Below are 14,080 nucleotides of genomic sequence, written 5' to 3' on the forward strand. Positions count from 1 at the left end.
TTATAGTGCCTGTGAACATATACAATTATATGTGGATCATTAAAGTAGATATGCAAAAGTGATAGGTACTAAACATTTCAGCAGCTTCAATTCAAGGGGAAAATATCTTTATTTTACAAATTTATGATAGTGACGAGCGTTTGTCATATTATCATGCATAACTGTTAGCTGGCTATACTGATTAAGAGCAACTGGTTGAAGTTGAAGCTGATCAAGACCAAAGTTATGTTTGTGGATAGAGGGGAAAGCAGTTTGCAGCCGCAGAGCAGTCTCCTTTGATGAAGATATATACCCACAATTGGTGAATTCAGTTTGTAGTTTAGAAGTTTAGGATTTCTTGCTAACACTAAGCTCTTATGTAGCAGCAGCGTCTATGAGTAACACCTTCTACCATCTCTGAGTGACTAGGAGACTTTGTCCCATCCTGGTGGACAATGACCAGCCCTCAGTAATAAGCTTTTTTTTTTTGTCACCTCCCAGCTGGACTATGCAGTATACCTGGGTATGAAGCCATCAGCCCTTAAACTCCAGCTAGTAGAGGATCTCCTCAGCAACATAGGCTACTGCCAGCACATCAGATCTGTCCTCCACTCTATACACTGGCTTGCCATCGAATATGAGTAATATTCAGGTCTTAGTCCTTGTCTTCAAGGTACTCACTGGCCTGCGCTGAACATATCAAAAAGTAGCCTAGAGCTCCAGGATGAGGATTGTTGTTGACAACTCTGCTGCTTGACTGTGCAGGAGACAGAACTTTCTCTGTTGCCAGTCTGAGTCTGTGGAACAAACTCTTACAGGAACTGAGGACTACTGCAAACTTCACCATTTTCTGCTCCAAGGGCAAGGCACACTTCTTTGACCTGCCTTCTCTAATATAAACATATCACTGTGTACATTTAAAGAAAAAAAATCCTACCAGTACAAAACATTCCATTGCATGCACAGTTCTCTTCCAGAGGACAAGATGAGAGAGCATCAACCACATGTGACAGATGTTACTCACGTTACTTAAAGCACTACTAGAAAGCACTCAGATGCCATAGTAATGAGGCTGATATAAGAACCTATTTAGAATAGGTTTCAGAGTAGCAGCCGTGTTAGTCTGTATTCATAAAAAGAAAAGGAGTACTTGTGGCACCTTAATAAATTTGTTAGTCTCTAAGGTGCCACAAGTACTCCTTTTCTTTTTATTTAGAATAGAGTATATAGCTGCTGTTTCCAGTTAGTACTCTGCAGTATAGCATAAAATACTGAGGACCTTTGTCTCTGGCTCAGAAGATAAAGTATTTACTTTTTGACCAAGCACATTGAAATTATCCATTTATTTTAGGTGTGTACCTTGTTCGTTTATAATGTGCAAGCATTTTCAGGGGGTAGGGGGTGTTAAACCATAACCCTGAACAAAAAATTATTATTCTGTTTTAGTATTAGAGATGCTCCTGATTTACAAGGCCTGGTTATTGGGTCCAGTTTCATTAGTGCTTTTCTTGCTAAGACAACAAAAATGTGGTAAGAAAGGGCCTCGAACCAAATACCAGTAAAATGACTTGGTTTAGTAAAAAGTCTTTTAAAAGAAAGTTCTTGAATTTTGCATATCCTTTGCAGCTTTTTAAAGAAATATATAGTATGTCTCTACTTATCATAATACTCTGAATATTTTATTTTTATTTTTAAGTGCAAGTGGTGGCCTTGATAATGAAACACATTCCCTCAACAACACTTTATTGGAGTATGTCGATCTCACTAGACAACTCCTGGAGGCAGAAAATGAAAAGGACTCTGACACATTGAAAGATATCCGATGCCATTTTAGTGCCTTAGTGGCAAATATCATTCAAAATGTTCCAGGTATGCTCAATACACTTGAAAAGGTTTTGATGACTTATTTTAATACACCAGAAACACACATTGTTCCTGAAGTTATAGAAATTTACAATGCTAAAAATGGTATTTAAAACTGACAATATGAACTTTTCAGAAGTGATCACTGATAGTATTTTTAAATCTAAAAATTAAATTCTTGTTACTAAAAGACTTGGTTACCAAGTTTGAACATATTTCTTTCCAGGCTAATAATTGCTAAACTCGTTGTGTACTGCTTCTGTTCTTTCATACCGGTGACATTCATTCGATGATATAGTAACTTATTTTTTAAAAAGCTGTTATGCTGTTGAACTTTGCCTGTATAGTACCGTGCTTGTTTCTAATTCATTTGGGGAGGCATTTGGGTAATTTTTGTTTTGTTTTTTGTCTTATAAATTTAGTGTACAAATTCTGTAGTGAAAAATTGGTCAAACACTGTATGTGCTTTTCTTACAGTGCACCAGAGAAGAAGTGTCTTTCCTCAGCAGAGCCTACGTCACAGTCTCTTTATGTTGTTCAGTCACTGGGCAGGTCCATTTAGCATCATGTTTACCCCCCTGGATAGATACAGTGATAGGAATATGCAGATAAACAGACACCAGTACTGTGCTTTGAAGGTATTTTAACACTTTCTGAACTTGAGAAATTATTTCCCTGTATTGTCCTTACTTAAACATTTTTGCCAGTTTGCACTTCTTTGCCATTAGTCCAAACATGGAATTTTCCTTGTCCTGGCTGATGTAGGCAAATGTTATCTCAGCCCAAAATTATTCCTGGATTAATTATTTTTACATTCTAATCATAACTTCTCCTGCCCCCTTCCCACTGCTGTAATTTCAGCATGGTCCTGCAGCAAGTACAAGTTGATATTAGTGCTAAGCTTCCCATGACCTCATCCCCTAATTGCTCAGCAAGATAGAATTTCAGTATTGTTCAGATCAACGATCTTCTGAATCAGAGTGCATTACAGTATAGCCCCAGCCAAACTAATGTACTGTCTCTTATGGAATAAAGGTAAACTTTTCAGAACAGATAGCTTCTCCTGTCTGGGAATTCAGAGCTGTAGGGTTGGTTCTGTGATTCCTTGAACAAAATGTTAAACAGAGTTCCTGGTGGCCTTGGTCCTGGCAGTGGTCTGAATAGATGTTAGAGTCCTCTGATAGTATTTTAAAGGATTAGCTATAACTGCTCTAGCCCAATCTGATATTCAAATGTGTTGTTTTTTCAATTACTTTCTAAAGGCTATGTCTGCTGTACTGTGTTGTGGCCCTGTTGCAGATAACGTAGGACTCTCATCAGATGGTTATTTGTACAAATGGCTGGATAATGTTTTGGATTCACAAGACAAAAAGGTAAAGTAGGCAGCATCAGTAAATGTTTGTTAACCATCAGTGTGTGATTTAAGAGTCTTGAGGTCAAATTGGCACAAATGTTCTAGATCAGCTTGCGCCTTATACATCTTTATTATTATTACTTATTAATGCATTTAGTTACAGTGGTGCTCACTAGGCACTATCTGATCACTCAAGAAAGATGGTCCCTGCTCCCAAGCAGCTCGCAGTCTAAGAGCAGGCAGACAAGTAGACAGAAGTTAGGTGAAAGGGAACAGGAACAGCAACTGACAAATTATATACAAATCAATTGATTCACTGTAAGCAGCAGCACAGCAGTAGTGGGTCTCTGAGAGAATTAAAGATGGCTGGGGTAGGGACTTTATGCATCAGCTCAGTGAGATTGTATCATGCATAGGGAATTATGAAGACAAAACTTTTCAAGTCTAAAAGCAAATTATTGTTGGTTTTATTTCTCTGTATTACAGTAGCTCCTAGGTGGCCTATTGTGCTAGATAATATGCGAACATATAGAAAGACTTGAATCTTATCCCAAAGAATTTACAATCTAGAGCTCTGATTCAGGAAAGCGCTTAAGGAAAGTCCATCACTTAAGTCCCACTGAAATCGGTGGAATTAAGCATGTGCTTAACTGCTGTCCTGCATCCTGTGCTTTCAGGACATGGCCCAGGTCAAGACATAAAACAAGTGAGAATAACAAACAATAGGAGGGTAGGGTTTGGGAGAATTAGGATAAAATTAATGGAGTACTTGTGGCACCTTAGAGACTAACAAATTTATTTGAGCATAAGCTTTCATGAGCTACAGCTCACTTCATCGGATGCATGCAGTAGAAAATACAGTGGGGAGATTTTATATACACAGAGAACACGAAACAATGGGTGTTACCATACCCACTGTAACGAGAGTGATCAGGTAAGGCGAGCTATTACCAGCGGGGGCGGGTAAAAAAACCCAAACCTTTTGTAGTGATAATCAAGGTGGGCCATTTCCAGTGGTTGACAAGAACATGTGAGGAACAGTAGGGGGCGGAAATAAACATGGGGAAATAGCTTTACTTTGTGTAATGACACATCCACTCCCAGTCTTTATTCAAGCCTAAGTTAATTGTGTCCAGTTTGCAAATTAATTCCAATTCAGCAGTCTCTCGTTGGAGTCTATTTTTGAAGTTTTTTTGTTGAAGAATTGCCACTTTTAGGTCTGTAATCGAGTGACCAAAGAGATTGAAGTGTTCGCTGGCTGCTGAAAGTTAACTTAGGCTTGAATAAAGACTGGGAGTGGATGTGTCATTACACAAAGTAAAGCTATTTCCCCATGTTTATTTCCGCCCCCCTACTGTTCCTCACATGTTCTTGTCAACTGCTGGAAATGGCCCACCTTGATCATCACTACAAAAGGTTTCCCCACCCTCCCTCCCTCCCTCCTGCTGGTAATAGCTCACCTTACCTGATCACTCTCCTTACAGTGTGTATGGTAACACCCATTGTTTCATGTTCTTTGTGTATCTAAAATCTCCCCACTGTATTTTCTACTGCATGCATCCGATGAAGTGAGCGGTAGCTCACGAAAGCTTATGCTCAAATAAATTTGTTAGTCTCTAAGGTGCCACAAGTACTCCTTTTCTTTTTGCGGATACAGACTAACATGGCTGCTACTCTGAAACCTGATAAAATGAATGATATTATGCAGACATATGGTCCAATAAAGTTCACAACTTAATTCTACAAAACTGTTAAATAGATATTTTTAAGGTTTACTCTGTTTTTATTTTTTAAAAATTAAATCTTGCTTATTGCAACTCGTTAGTTTTAAATGTCAGCTGTTCTTGTTAAAATTATTTTGTAAACCATTGCCTTTTGCTGTTTTTTTAAATTGTTTAAACTGTTGTCTGGTCTATAGGTGCATCAGTTAGGCTGTGAGGCAGTTATGCTGCTGTTGGAGCTCAACCCTGACCAGAGTAACCTCCTGTATTGGGCTGTGGATCGGTGTTACACAGGTTCCAAGCGGGTTGCAGCTGGTTGTTTTAAAGCCATAGCCAGTGTGTTTCAGAACAGGTACAAAAGAGAATTTTTAAATTTACAATTAGATTCCCAAATTGCAATTTTAAATAGAATTAATGTTTTGTTTTCTCTTAAATGGAACATGTTTTCCATATTGTTTTCAATGTTAAACATTTCAAAGCATTGAAATATATTATTCTATACAATACTTAAACTAAATGAATTTACCTTTGCTTAGCTAATTCATAGTTAAAATAGCTAAATATACAGTGAAAGCTTGGTTATCCGGCCCTGTACCAACCAGAAGCTTTATAAATGGGCATTTCTAATCTTCAGAGAAAGTCCCATTTATAGTCCGGTTGGCGTGGGGCCGGCAGGCTCCCTACCTGGTGCCACATGGCTCCCAGGAAACAGCAACATGTCCCTGCTGCGCCTAGGTGGAGGGTTGGCCACGAGGGGTTTGGAGTGGGGAAGGAGGTTGGGGTGCTGGAGAGGGCTCGGGGAAGGGGGTTGGGGTGCGGGAGGGGGCTTGGAGTGCTGGATCTGGGGGGTGCTCACATTGGGCGGAACAGGTCGACGCGGGGAGCAGCCCAAGATGATTGCTCCCCAGATCTGGCACCCCGAGTCCCCTCCTGCACCCAAACTCCCTCCCAGAGCCCTCATCCCACACCCCCGCCAATGCTCCAGCCCCACACCCGCACCCAAACTCTCTCCCTCTTAGTTAACCGGCATTATTCACTTACCTGAACCCCCCAAATCCCCCAACATGCCAGATAAAACAGATTTAACTATATTTTAAAAAATGTTATTTTAACTGATATTTACGATTCTTCTCTAGGGATTACCAATGTGATACAGTGATCATCCTAAATCTGATAATGTTTAAAGCCGCTGATTCTGCTAGGGCTATCTATGAAGTTGCTATGCAACTATTACAGGTTTGTGAGAAAATTTCATTTTAATATATTGTATGTTTACAAAAGATTTTTCTGGTATCATTCAGCTTTATCTTCATCAATGAAATGCAGAGTGCATTATTTTTGTTGCATTTTTAGTAAAGATTTAGGGACAGATCATTATCTTTTGTGAATCTGCACAGGTAAATTGACTTTGATGGAGCTATCTGGCCATTTACTCTAGCTGAGGATCTGGGCCGTATTGTTTCATAGCATCTTTTTGAAATATAAAAGCTAGATTAAGGTTTTCAAGTTGGCCCTGTGAAAGGGATAGTGTGTAGCAGTGCCATTCCAGGATTATTACAGGGAAAGCACAATTCTTTCCCTGCACCCCACTTTTGCCAGTATGCTAGTAATTTGCCTCAAGTCTTTAGTCTTTGGGATTTTTAAGAGGTCTCACTGTTGCCTAAACACTATTCCTATTGAATTCAATGGGAACTTTATTGTTGACGTCAGTGTGAGCAGAGTTAGGCCAATGCTGAGCACTTCTGAGATTCTCCCCTCTGTTCCTATGTGAATGTCAGTGCTTAAGATCAATCAAACTAAAATAAAACCGTACCAACAGCTGCTGTACTAGTTTTGCACAGCTTTGCCACCTCAAACCTGACCTGCACTGCCTCGATAGTCAAGTCCTAGGTCATTTCTGAGCAGGAATTATATTATTCATGGAATAATTTTAAGGTAATATTGATCTGAATTACTTCAGCTTTCACTATGGAAGCTTATATTTCATGCAATAGGATGTGAAAATAGAACTTTGAAATTGACAGCTTTGACTGGCTCTCAAATGGAATGAGTCCCAGATGGCCAAGAATTTATGACTCTGCTAAGCTGCAACACTTTAAATGATGGCACAATATATATTATGTTTCCTCAGAAGATAACCATGTTATCCCAGCTCTGTATTTAGCTTCAAATATCTGAATTTTATTACTGCAGATCTTGGAACCTAAGATGTTTCGCTATGCTCACAAATTGGAGATTCAGAGAGGTGATGGGGTACTGGGTCAGCCTTCTCCTTTGCCACACCTGTATTCTGTGTCATATTATCAACTGTCGGAGGAATTAGCAAGGACGTACCCTGAGCTAACTCTTGCTGTCTTCTCAGGTACAGTAGAGCACTTAACCAGGCTGGTAGTAGTCTGTAGAAATTTTGAATCCTTCTTTTAAGTAATCTAATTACAGGTAGGTCACTAAGCTTAAACCAAAGAACTACAAATGAATTTTGGGTGGAGGAGGCTGAGTTTTTGTTATGTTTTGTTCAGATTTGAAACAATGGAGTGAAACCCTGAAAATTATTCTGACTGCCCCATTGAACATCCTGTGAGGGATCACTCATCACAGACCTAAGTTTTAACTATGTTTTTAAAAATTCTCTCTCTTCCCTGCCCTTTCCTCATCTTAGAATTTCCTTATTTGCTGTAGAAATCCTAGGAACACATCAATTTGTGACAGTTTAGATACAGTGGCTTGAATAGATTGTAGTGATATTCTTGGTACTACAGTTCACAGAATGACTTACTCTCGGATATCTAAGAAAACAAAGATATATTTGGAGAATATTGGTAAGGGACAGAATTTTAAACCATTTGTTTTTCAACACAGAAATCATTTTAACTCTTATTGGTCTAGTTAGTAGAGTCAATTAATGCATTTTTCTAAAATTAAAAAAAAAATTGAATTTAGGTTTTCAATTCACTTTCAAGTGATTAATTAAAGGGACACTAGCATGTTGATTAAACTTAATAATCTGGTTAAAGTTTTTCTACACTTAAAGATCTTGTTTTTCAGTTTGTACTGAAAAATAGCTGATAAAAACACTGACTATAATTGTACAAGAATCAGTTTTAAAAAATAAACACCAAAAAAACATGAAATGGCAGATTTACTTGAAAGACACTGACAAGAAAATTCACATGCCAACACATTCTGTTCACTGTAATATATAGCCCATGTAACTTCCTGTTCTCACATTCTGTGGTTCACTCTTTGGTAGTGTATAGCAGCAGTGTGGTAAATTGCTTAATGTACAAGCTTCCACTTAGTTTATGAATAAATCATGCATATCATAAACAAACCTTTTTTTAAACTTCTGCATATTTTTTAAAACTTGTTTCATTGAAACAACCAATGTTGCTTGAATTTATGCAATCAGAATTAACAAATTAATAAAATAATTGTTTTAGAAAGTTATATGTGCTAATCTACCAGCAGTCAAAATTAAACACCAAAATAAGTACAATAATAATTGAAAGTCAAAATTGGAATCCTTTTTTATCCTGCAGTTCTTGGCTCCATAATCAAGTGAAATATTTTATAATAGTCTGAAGTGAGATGGAAAGAATCTTGATTTTCAGTTTGCATCAATATGAATAGATTAATGCATGAAGACTATTTCTATATTAAACTCAAATCCCACAAAAGAATCCATCTGTGAACATCTTTAAGGAGACCCTTTAACTTTAACAGAACTCTGCAGAGATATAAGGCTGCCAGTGAACAACAATCTGTATCCTGAATACAGTGCCATCACCTGCTTGGCTGGCAGCCTTCTAAAATCCTCATTATGAAACCAGACAGCTCTCCCTGCTCAGTGATGGATGATGTCCTGGACAGATGGAAAACACATTATGAAAGCATGCTGAACCATGGTCCTGCTGATGACTGTTTAGAGCTACATGACCTGGCAAACTACACAGCTGTTCATCCAGGGATGAACACCGATCCTCCGTCATTCAAGAAAGCATGAAAGGACATCCAAAAGTTACAGGATGGACATGCTGCTGGACCTGATGGTATTCTAACCAAGCTACTCAAAGGTGCCTTGGAACCGGTGCTCATGGGCCTACATAACCTGTTCTTAGAAAGGTGGACATCAGGCAGAGTACCAGCAGAGTGCAAAGAGGGCATCATATGTCCATAAATCAGGGCAGAGGATCTTGCACCGAGTATGGAACTACAGGCTAATCTCATTCTTATTGGTCCCTGGAAAGATTTTCGCTCACATTCTGGTTGGTAGGATGCAGCTATTTCATAACAGATATTGTCAGCAATCATGTTTCACTGCAGATGGTCGACAATGGACACTGTCCTTACCCTCCAGCTTCTGGTTGAGTTGCATGGAGAATTTAACCACCTGCTTCATGTGGCACACCTCCATATCAAAGAAACTTTTGATTCGGTTGACAGATTAGCACTTTGGGTCGCACTGAAAGGAGTTGGTGTTCCAAATGTTCTGTTAAATCTGGTGCATGATCTTCACACTGAAACTTGTGCAAGAGTATGCATTGGGGCACAGCTTTCGCTGCATTTCTACACATCCTCAGGTGTGTGGCAGGGATACATTCTTGCCCTGGCACTGTTCTGTTGAGCTATTAGCTGTATATTAGGACTTTCCACTCCATGCATCAAAATCAAGGTTTGTCAAGAAGTGTTTACAAGTCAAGTAATCAAGGCTGACGATACTGCCTTGCTTATAGAGAAGTGGGAGAATTTCAGCCTTGCACTCCTAGGTCTCCAAAATGCCATCCACAAGATGGGGTCAGATGTCTCATGGCAGAAAACCAATGTCCTGAATCTTGTAGCTTGGACACCAGAATCCCCAGTTCAGGTGGGGTTGAGTACCATGAAGAGTGCTGATGAATTCATCTACCTAGGCTGCAAGCAGAGTTCAAACAGTCACAGTAAACCAAATGTTCTTCTACAAGTAGTGTCCCTTGAAGAAGTGCTCCACTTTAGGTGTTGGTGTGTCCCTGTGCCACAGATCAGAGATTTTCAGTGGCAGTGCTTGGTTGGGGCACGAGTGCACAGTAGTCGTCTCGTAGTGCCATTGGTGCCTCATGTAGCATGCACAACCCGACTAGTTCAGTTCCTTCTCAACCATCCTCAGCTGCAGATGAAGCTCAGTGGCAGTGCTGCCTCTTCATTTTTCTCTTTATAGAAATAGTTAGATTAGCTGTAGTTTAGTAAGTCTAGTTTATTGTTCTTCCCCCCTACCCCCAACCCCCAAATTTTTTTTATAGATATATTTTTTATTTTTCCCACTCTTTCCCATTGGGAAACTTTAATGACCATGATGCCCGGCTCACCCAGGTTTAAATGATGTGACTCTTGTTGTGAGGCAATGACAGTCTCAGACGGCCACTCATTTTGTGTCCATTATTTGGAGGAAACCCATATCCCTCAGAAATGTGCCCATTGCAGCAGCCTTAAAGTCAGGGCAATGTGTGGTCGAGATCTCTGCCTCACAGTGATTTTGATGGAAAAGTTCCTTCAGCCTCCTCCTCAGGGAGCAAAATTGACATCAGCAGATAGTTCCCTGAGCAAAACCTCTGCTAATGGGAGTGTTCAGTCATCCAAATCGTCTAGGAAGCAAGCCACAACCTCCCCTAATAGGGACACTCAGAGAAAGAAGAGGTCCCTGGCAAGGTCGCTATCCACAGTGCCGAGCTCAAGTAGAGTGAGCACCTTTGAGGCTCCGGGCACCTCCATCTCTCTCCCTCCGTGGACCTCTGCCGAGCCCCGCCACTCTGGAATGGAGTTGATATCCTCCTCCTCCCCCGCAACAACCACTCTGGTGTGGGAGTGGGCACTGAGACAGGCAATGCTGCCCATCACCAACTCAGTCATCGGCACTGACAGACAGGCTGAGAACGGCACCAACCGTCTCAACAAAAGCACCAACTGCATCTGCACCAGCAGCACTGCTGCCACAGAAACAAGCGACTATGCAGCAGTTTCTACAGCACAAGGACATAGCGGTCTCCTCGGTGCTGCAATCGCCCTTGCGCGGTACCGAGGGATCTCTGGAACAAATAACTGAGCAGTAGTCCACTTCTCCTGCTCCCCAGCCCATCTCCAGTGATGAAGAGGAGGAAGTACATTGGAGCTGCTTCTCCTCCCAGCATTCTTCACCCATGGGGCGAAGACCACCATGTGAAGCTGTTAGGACCAAATCTCGCCAACCTCGCGAGATGCAGCAATAGTACAGGCAACCCTGGATGTGTGCTCTGATGTCCTTTCCCATGCAGTGGCCACCCCTGGGACCCATGGGTGACATATAAGGCTTACTACACTAGGCCCTCAACCCCAGCCTGAAGGGAAATTCGTTCTCCAACTTCCCCAAGCAGAGAGACGTCAGAAGCACCAGAGTACATGGTAGATGAGGAGGAAGAAGGTTTGGACCATGCAGACATTTCCCCAGCCCGCAACCCATTGTCTTCCCATGACGAGGCAGTCTTACCACCACCTCCAAGCACAGTTAATGACCTGAAACAATTTCAGGAACTGAGTATCTGCCAGACAAGACATCTCCCTAGAAGAGGTGCAAGAAAACCAGTACAAGCTACTGCAAATTTTACAGACATCCACTACATCCAAAATTGCACTACCAATAAATGATGCCATAATGGAACTGGCAGAGAATATTTGGCAGACCCCCGCAACCATACCACCTACCAGCAAAAGAGCCAACAGGAAGTACTTCGTCCCGGCTAAAAGGGTGGACTTTTTGTTCTCTCATCCATAACCCAATTCTCTAGTGGTAGAAGCTGCTAACTATCACAGCTAACAACCCCAATTCCTGTCCACTCCACAGGACGAAGAACATAAACGATTAGACCTCTTAGGCAGAAAAGTATACTCATCAGTTACACTCCGCTTGCAGATAGCCAATTATTCGGCCCTTTTAGCCAAGTACAACTACGACAATTATAGTAAATTGCAAGAATTTCTTGATGCCTTACCGGAAGAAAAACATCCTTAGTTCAATGCTATCATGAAGGAGGAACAGCTAATTGCCTGGACAGCCCTACAGGCCTCGATGGATGTAACGGACACTGCAGCGAGAACAATGGCCATGGCAGTCATAATGCATAGGGCCTTGTGGTTGCAGTCGTCCGGGATCCTCAAAGAGCTCCAACTCAAGGTAGAAGATCTCCCCTTCAACCGGGAGAAACTCTTCTCCGTAAAAACGGACAACGTTCTTCACTCTATGAAGGACTCTAGTGCCACCCTGCGCACCTTAGCCATAGACATGTCTCCTAACAAAACTGTACCAAAAGGGCAGAGACACCTCTTTCCACCAGCCACAACAATGGCAGTTTGACCAGAACAGAAATAAACAATGTTCACAAAGATGTAGGGCTACTCAAACTCAGTCCTCCTCTTCGCAACCATCTACCACCAAGCCACAGTTTTGAAGTCTTGGTCGAGGGTCTGAACGATCTCCCCCACGATACAGCGCTGTAAGATACTCCTACCCAACCTTTTGGCCACCACCTGTGCCCATTCTACCATGCCTGGGCAGCAATGAAACCAGACCAATGGGTACTGCAGATTATAATATCGGATAATGCCATCCCCTTCCTCGCTCTTCCCACTACCCTACTTCTTTCCCCGTCCCTCTTCAGGGACCCTTCTCATGAGCACCTCTTACAACAGAAAGTGAACCATCTCATACAATTGGGTGCCGTGGATCAAATTCCAGCTCAATACAAAGGGAAGGGTTTTTACTCCCATTATTTTCTCACCAAAAAGAAAAACGGTGGATGGAGGCCCATCTTAGGTCTTTGGAAGCTCAACAAAATTTGTGCGGAATCATAGATTCAAAGTGGTCACACTGGCCACAATTATTCCAGCTCTAGACAAGGGGGACTGCTTTTCAGCCCTTGACCTCCAAGATGCTTACTTTCATATTACCATACACCCAGTGCAGAGACCATTTTTAAGATCCTTGGTAGGGATCAACCATTACCAATACAGAATACTACCTTCTGGCCTTTCCACTGCCCCTCGAGTTTTTTTTAAAAACCCTCGCCATAGTGGCAGTCCATTTACAAAGGAGAGGAGTGATGATCTTCCCGTACCTAGATGATTGTCTACTGAAAGGCACAACTCGGGAAGAAGCGACACACATGGTGTAGAACAGCGGTCTCCAAACTTTCTGGATCATGCACCGCCAGGGCCAGCTCTAGGGAAGCATAAAAAAACAAACAAAAAAAGGCTGCCGCCGGCGTGCCACCAAAGACAGAGCAGGGAGAGCCGAGCTGCCGCTGGCGTGCCACCGAAGAATCAAAGGTCGGGGAGAGCTGAGCTGCTGTCGGTGTGTCAGCAGCTCTCCTTCGGCGGCACTCCTCCTGCTGCGCACTCCCAGGGATGGTCTTGCGGACACACTGGGGTGCACGCACCCCACTTTGGAGATCACTGGTGTAGAAGACAACCATCAAGCTGTTCCAGACACTAGGGTTGCAGATAAATATACAGAAATCTACACTGAACCCAGTGCAACAACTGGAATTCACTGGGGCCTACCTCGACTCCACACAGGCCAGGGCACTGTTGCCCCATCACAGATTCTTGACAATGCCAACCTCATCTCGACAGTCACTGGCAGCCCTAAAATGTCCTCCAGAACCTGCCTACAAATATTAGGTCACATGTCAGCCATGATGTTCATGGTGAGACATGCGAGACTGCATATGCGGTGCCTACGGGGCTGGCTGAGCACTGTGTACACTCCCTGCAAACAGTCTAAACAAAAGAGTGACAATACCCTCAAAGGTCATTGCATCACTCAAGTAGTGGCTGAAACCAGAAAACACCTGCACAGGGATTTCTTTCCAACAGGATCCTCTATCACTAATAATCATGACCGACGCATCACTCATAAGCTGGGGAGCTCACTTAGACCAGTACACCATGTAAGGCTAGCGGTCACCGATGGAAACTCAGCTCCACATCAATTTCCTGGAGGTCCAAGCAGTATGCAATGCACGTAGGCACTTCCTCCCAATCATATGGAACGAATCAATCCACATACTGACTGACAATATAGTATGCATGTTCGATATCAATTGTCAAACAGGAGCTTTCTCCCATTCACTCTGCACCAGGCCCTGAAATTGTGGAA

At 42.0% G+C, this 14,080-nt stretch overlaps 1 protein-coding gene across 1 annotated transcript in view; it reads left to right on the forward strand.

The window, feature by feature from the left end:
* FRYL (FRY like transcription coactivator) overlaps positions 1-14,080 on the forward strand; it is a 321,897-nt gene that overhangs the window by 168,486 nt on the left and 139,331 nt on the right. Inside the window, exons 27-32 of the mRNA XM_074951439.1 lie at positions 1,676-1,848; positions 2,320-2,480; positions 3,105-3,215; positions 5,115-5,269; positions 6,054-6,153; positions 7,111-7,279. Of these exons, the coding sequence (XP_074807540.1) occupies positions 1,676-1,848; positions 2,320-2,480; positions 3,105-3,215; positions 5,115-5,269; positions 6,054-6,153; positions 7,111-7,279 (869 nt within the window). The remainder of the gene's footprint in view (positions 1-1,675; positions 1,849-2,319; positions 2,481-3,104; positions 3,216-5,114; positions 5,270-6,053; positions 6,154-7,110; positions 7,280-14,080) is intronic.

The sequence above is a fragment of the Natator depressus genome, chromosome 4 (assembly GCF_965152275.1).
Source record: "Natator depressus isolate rNatDep1 chromosome 4, rNatDep2.hap1, whole genome shotgun sequence".
Lineage (NCBI taxonomy): Eukaryota > Metazoa > Chordata > Testudines > Cheloniidae > Natator > Natator depressus.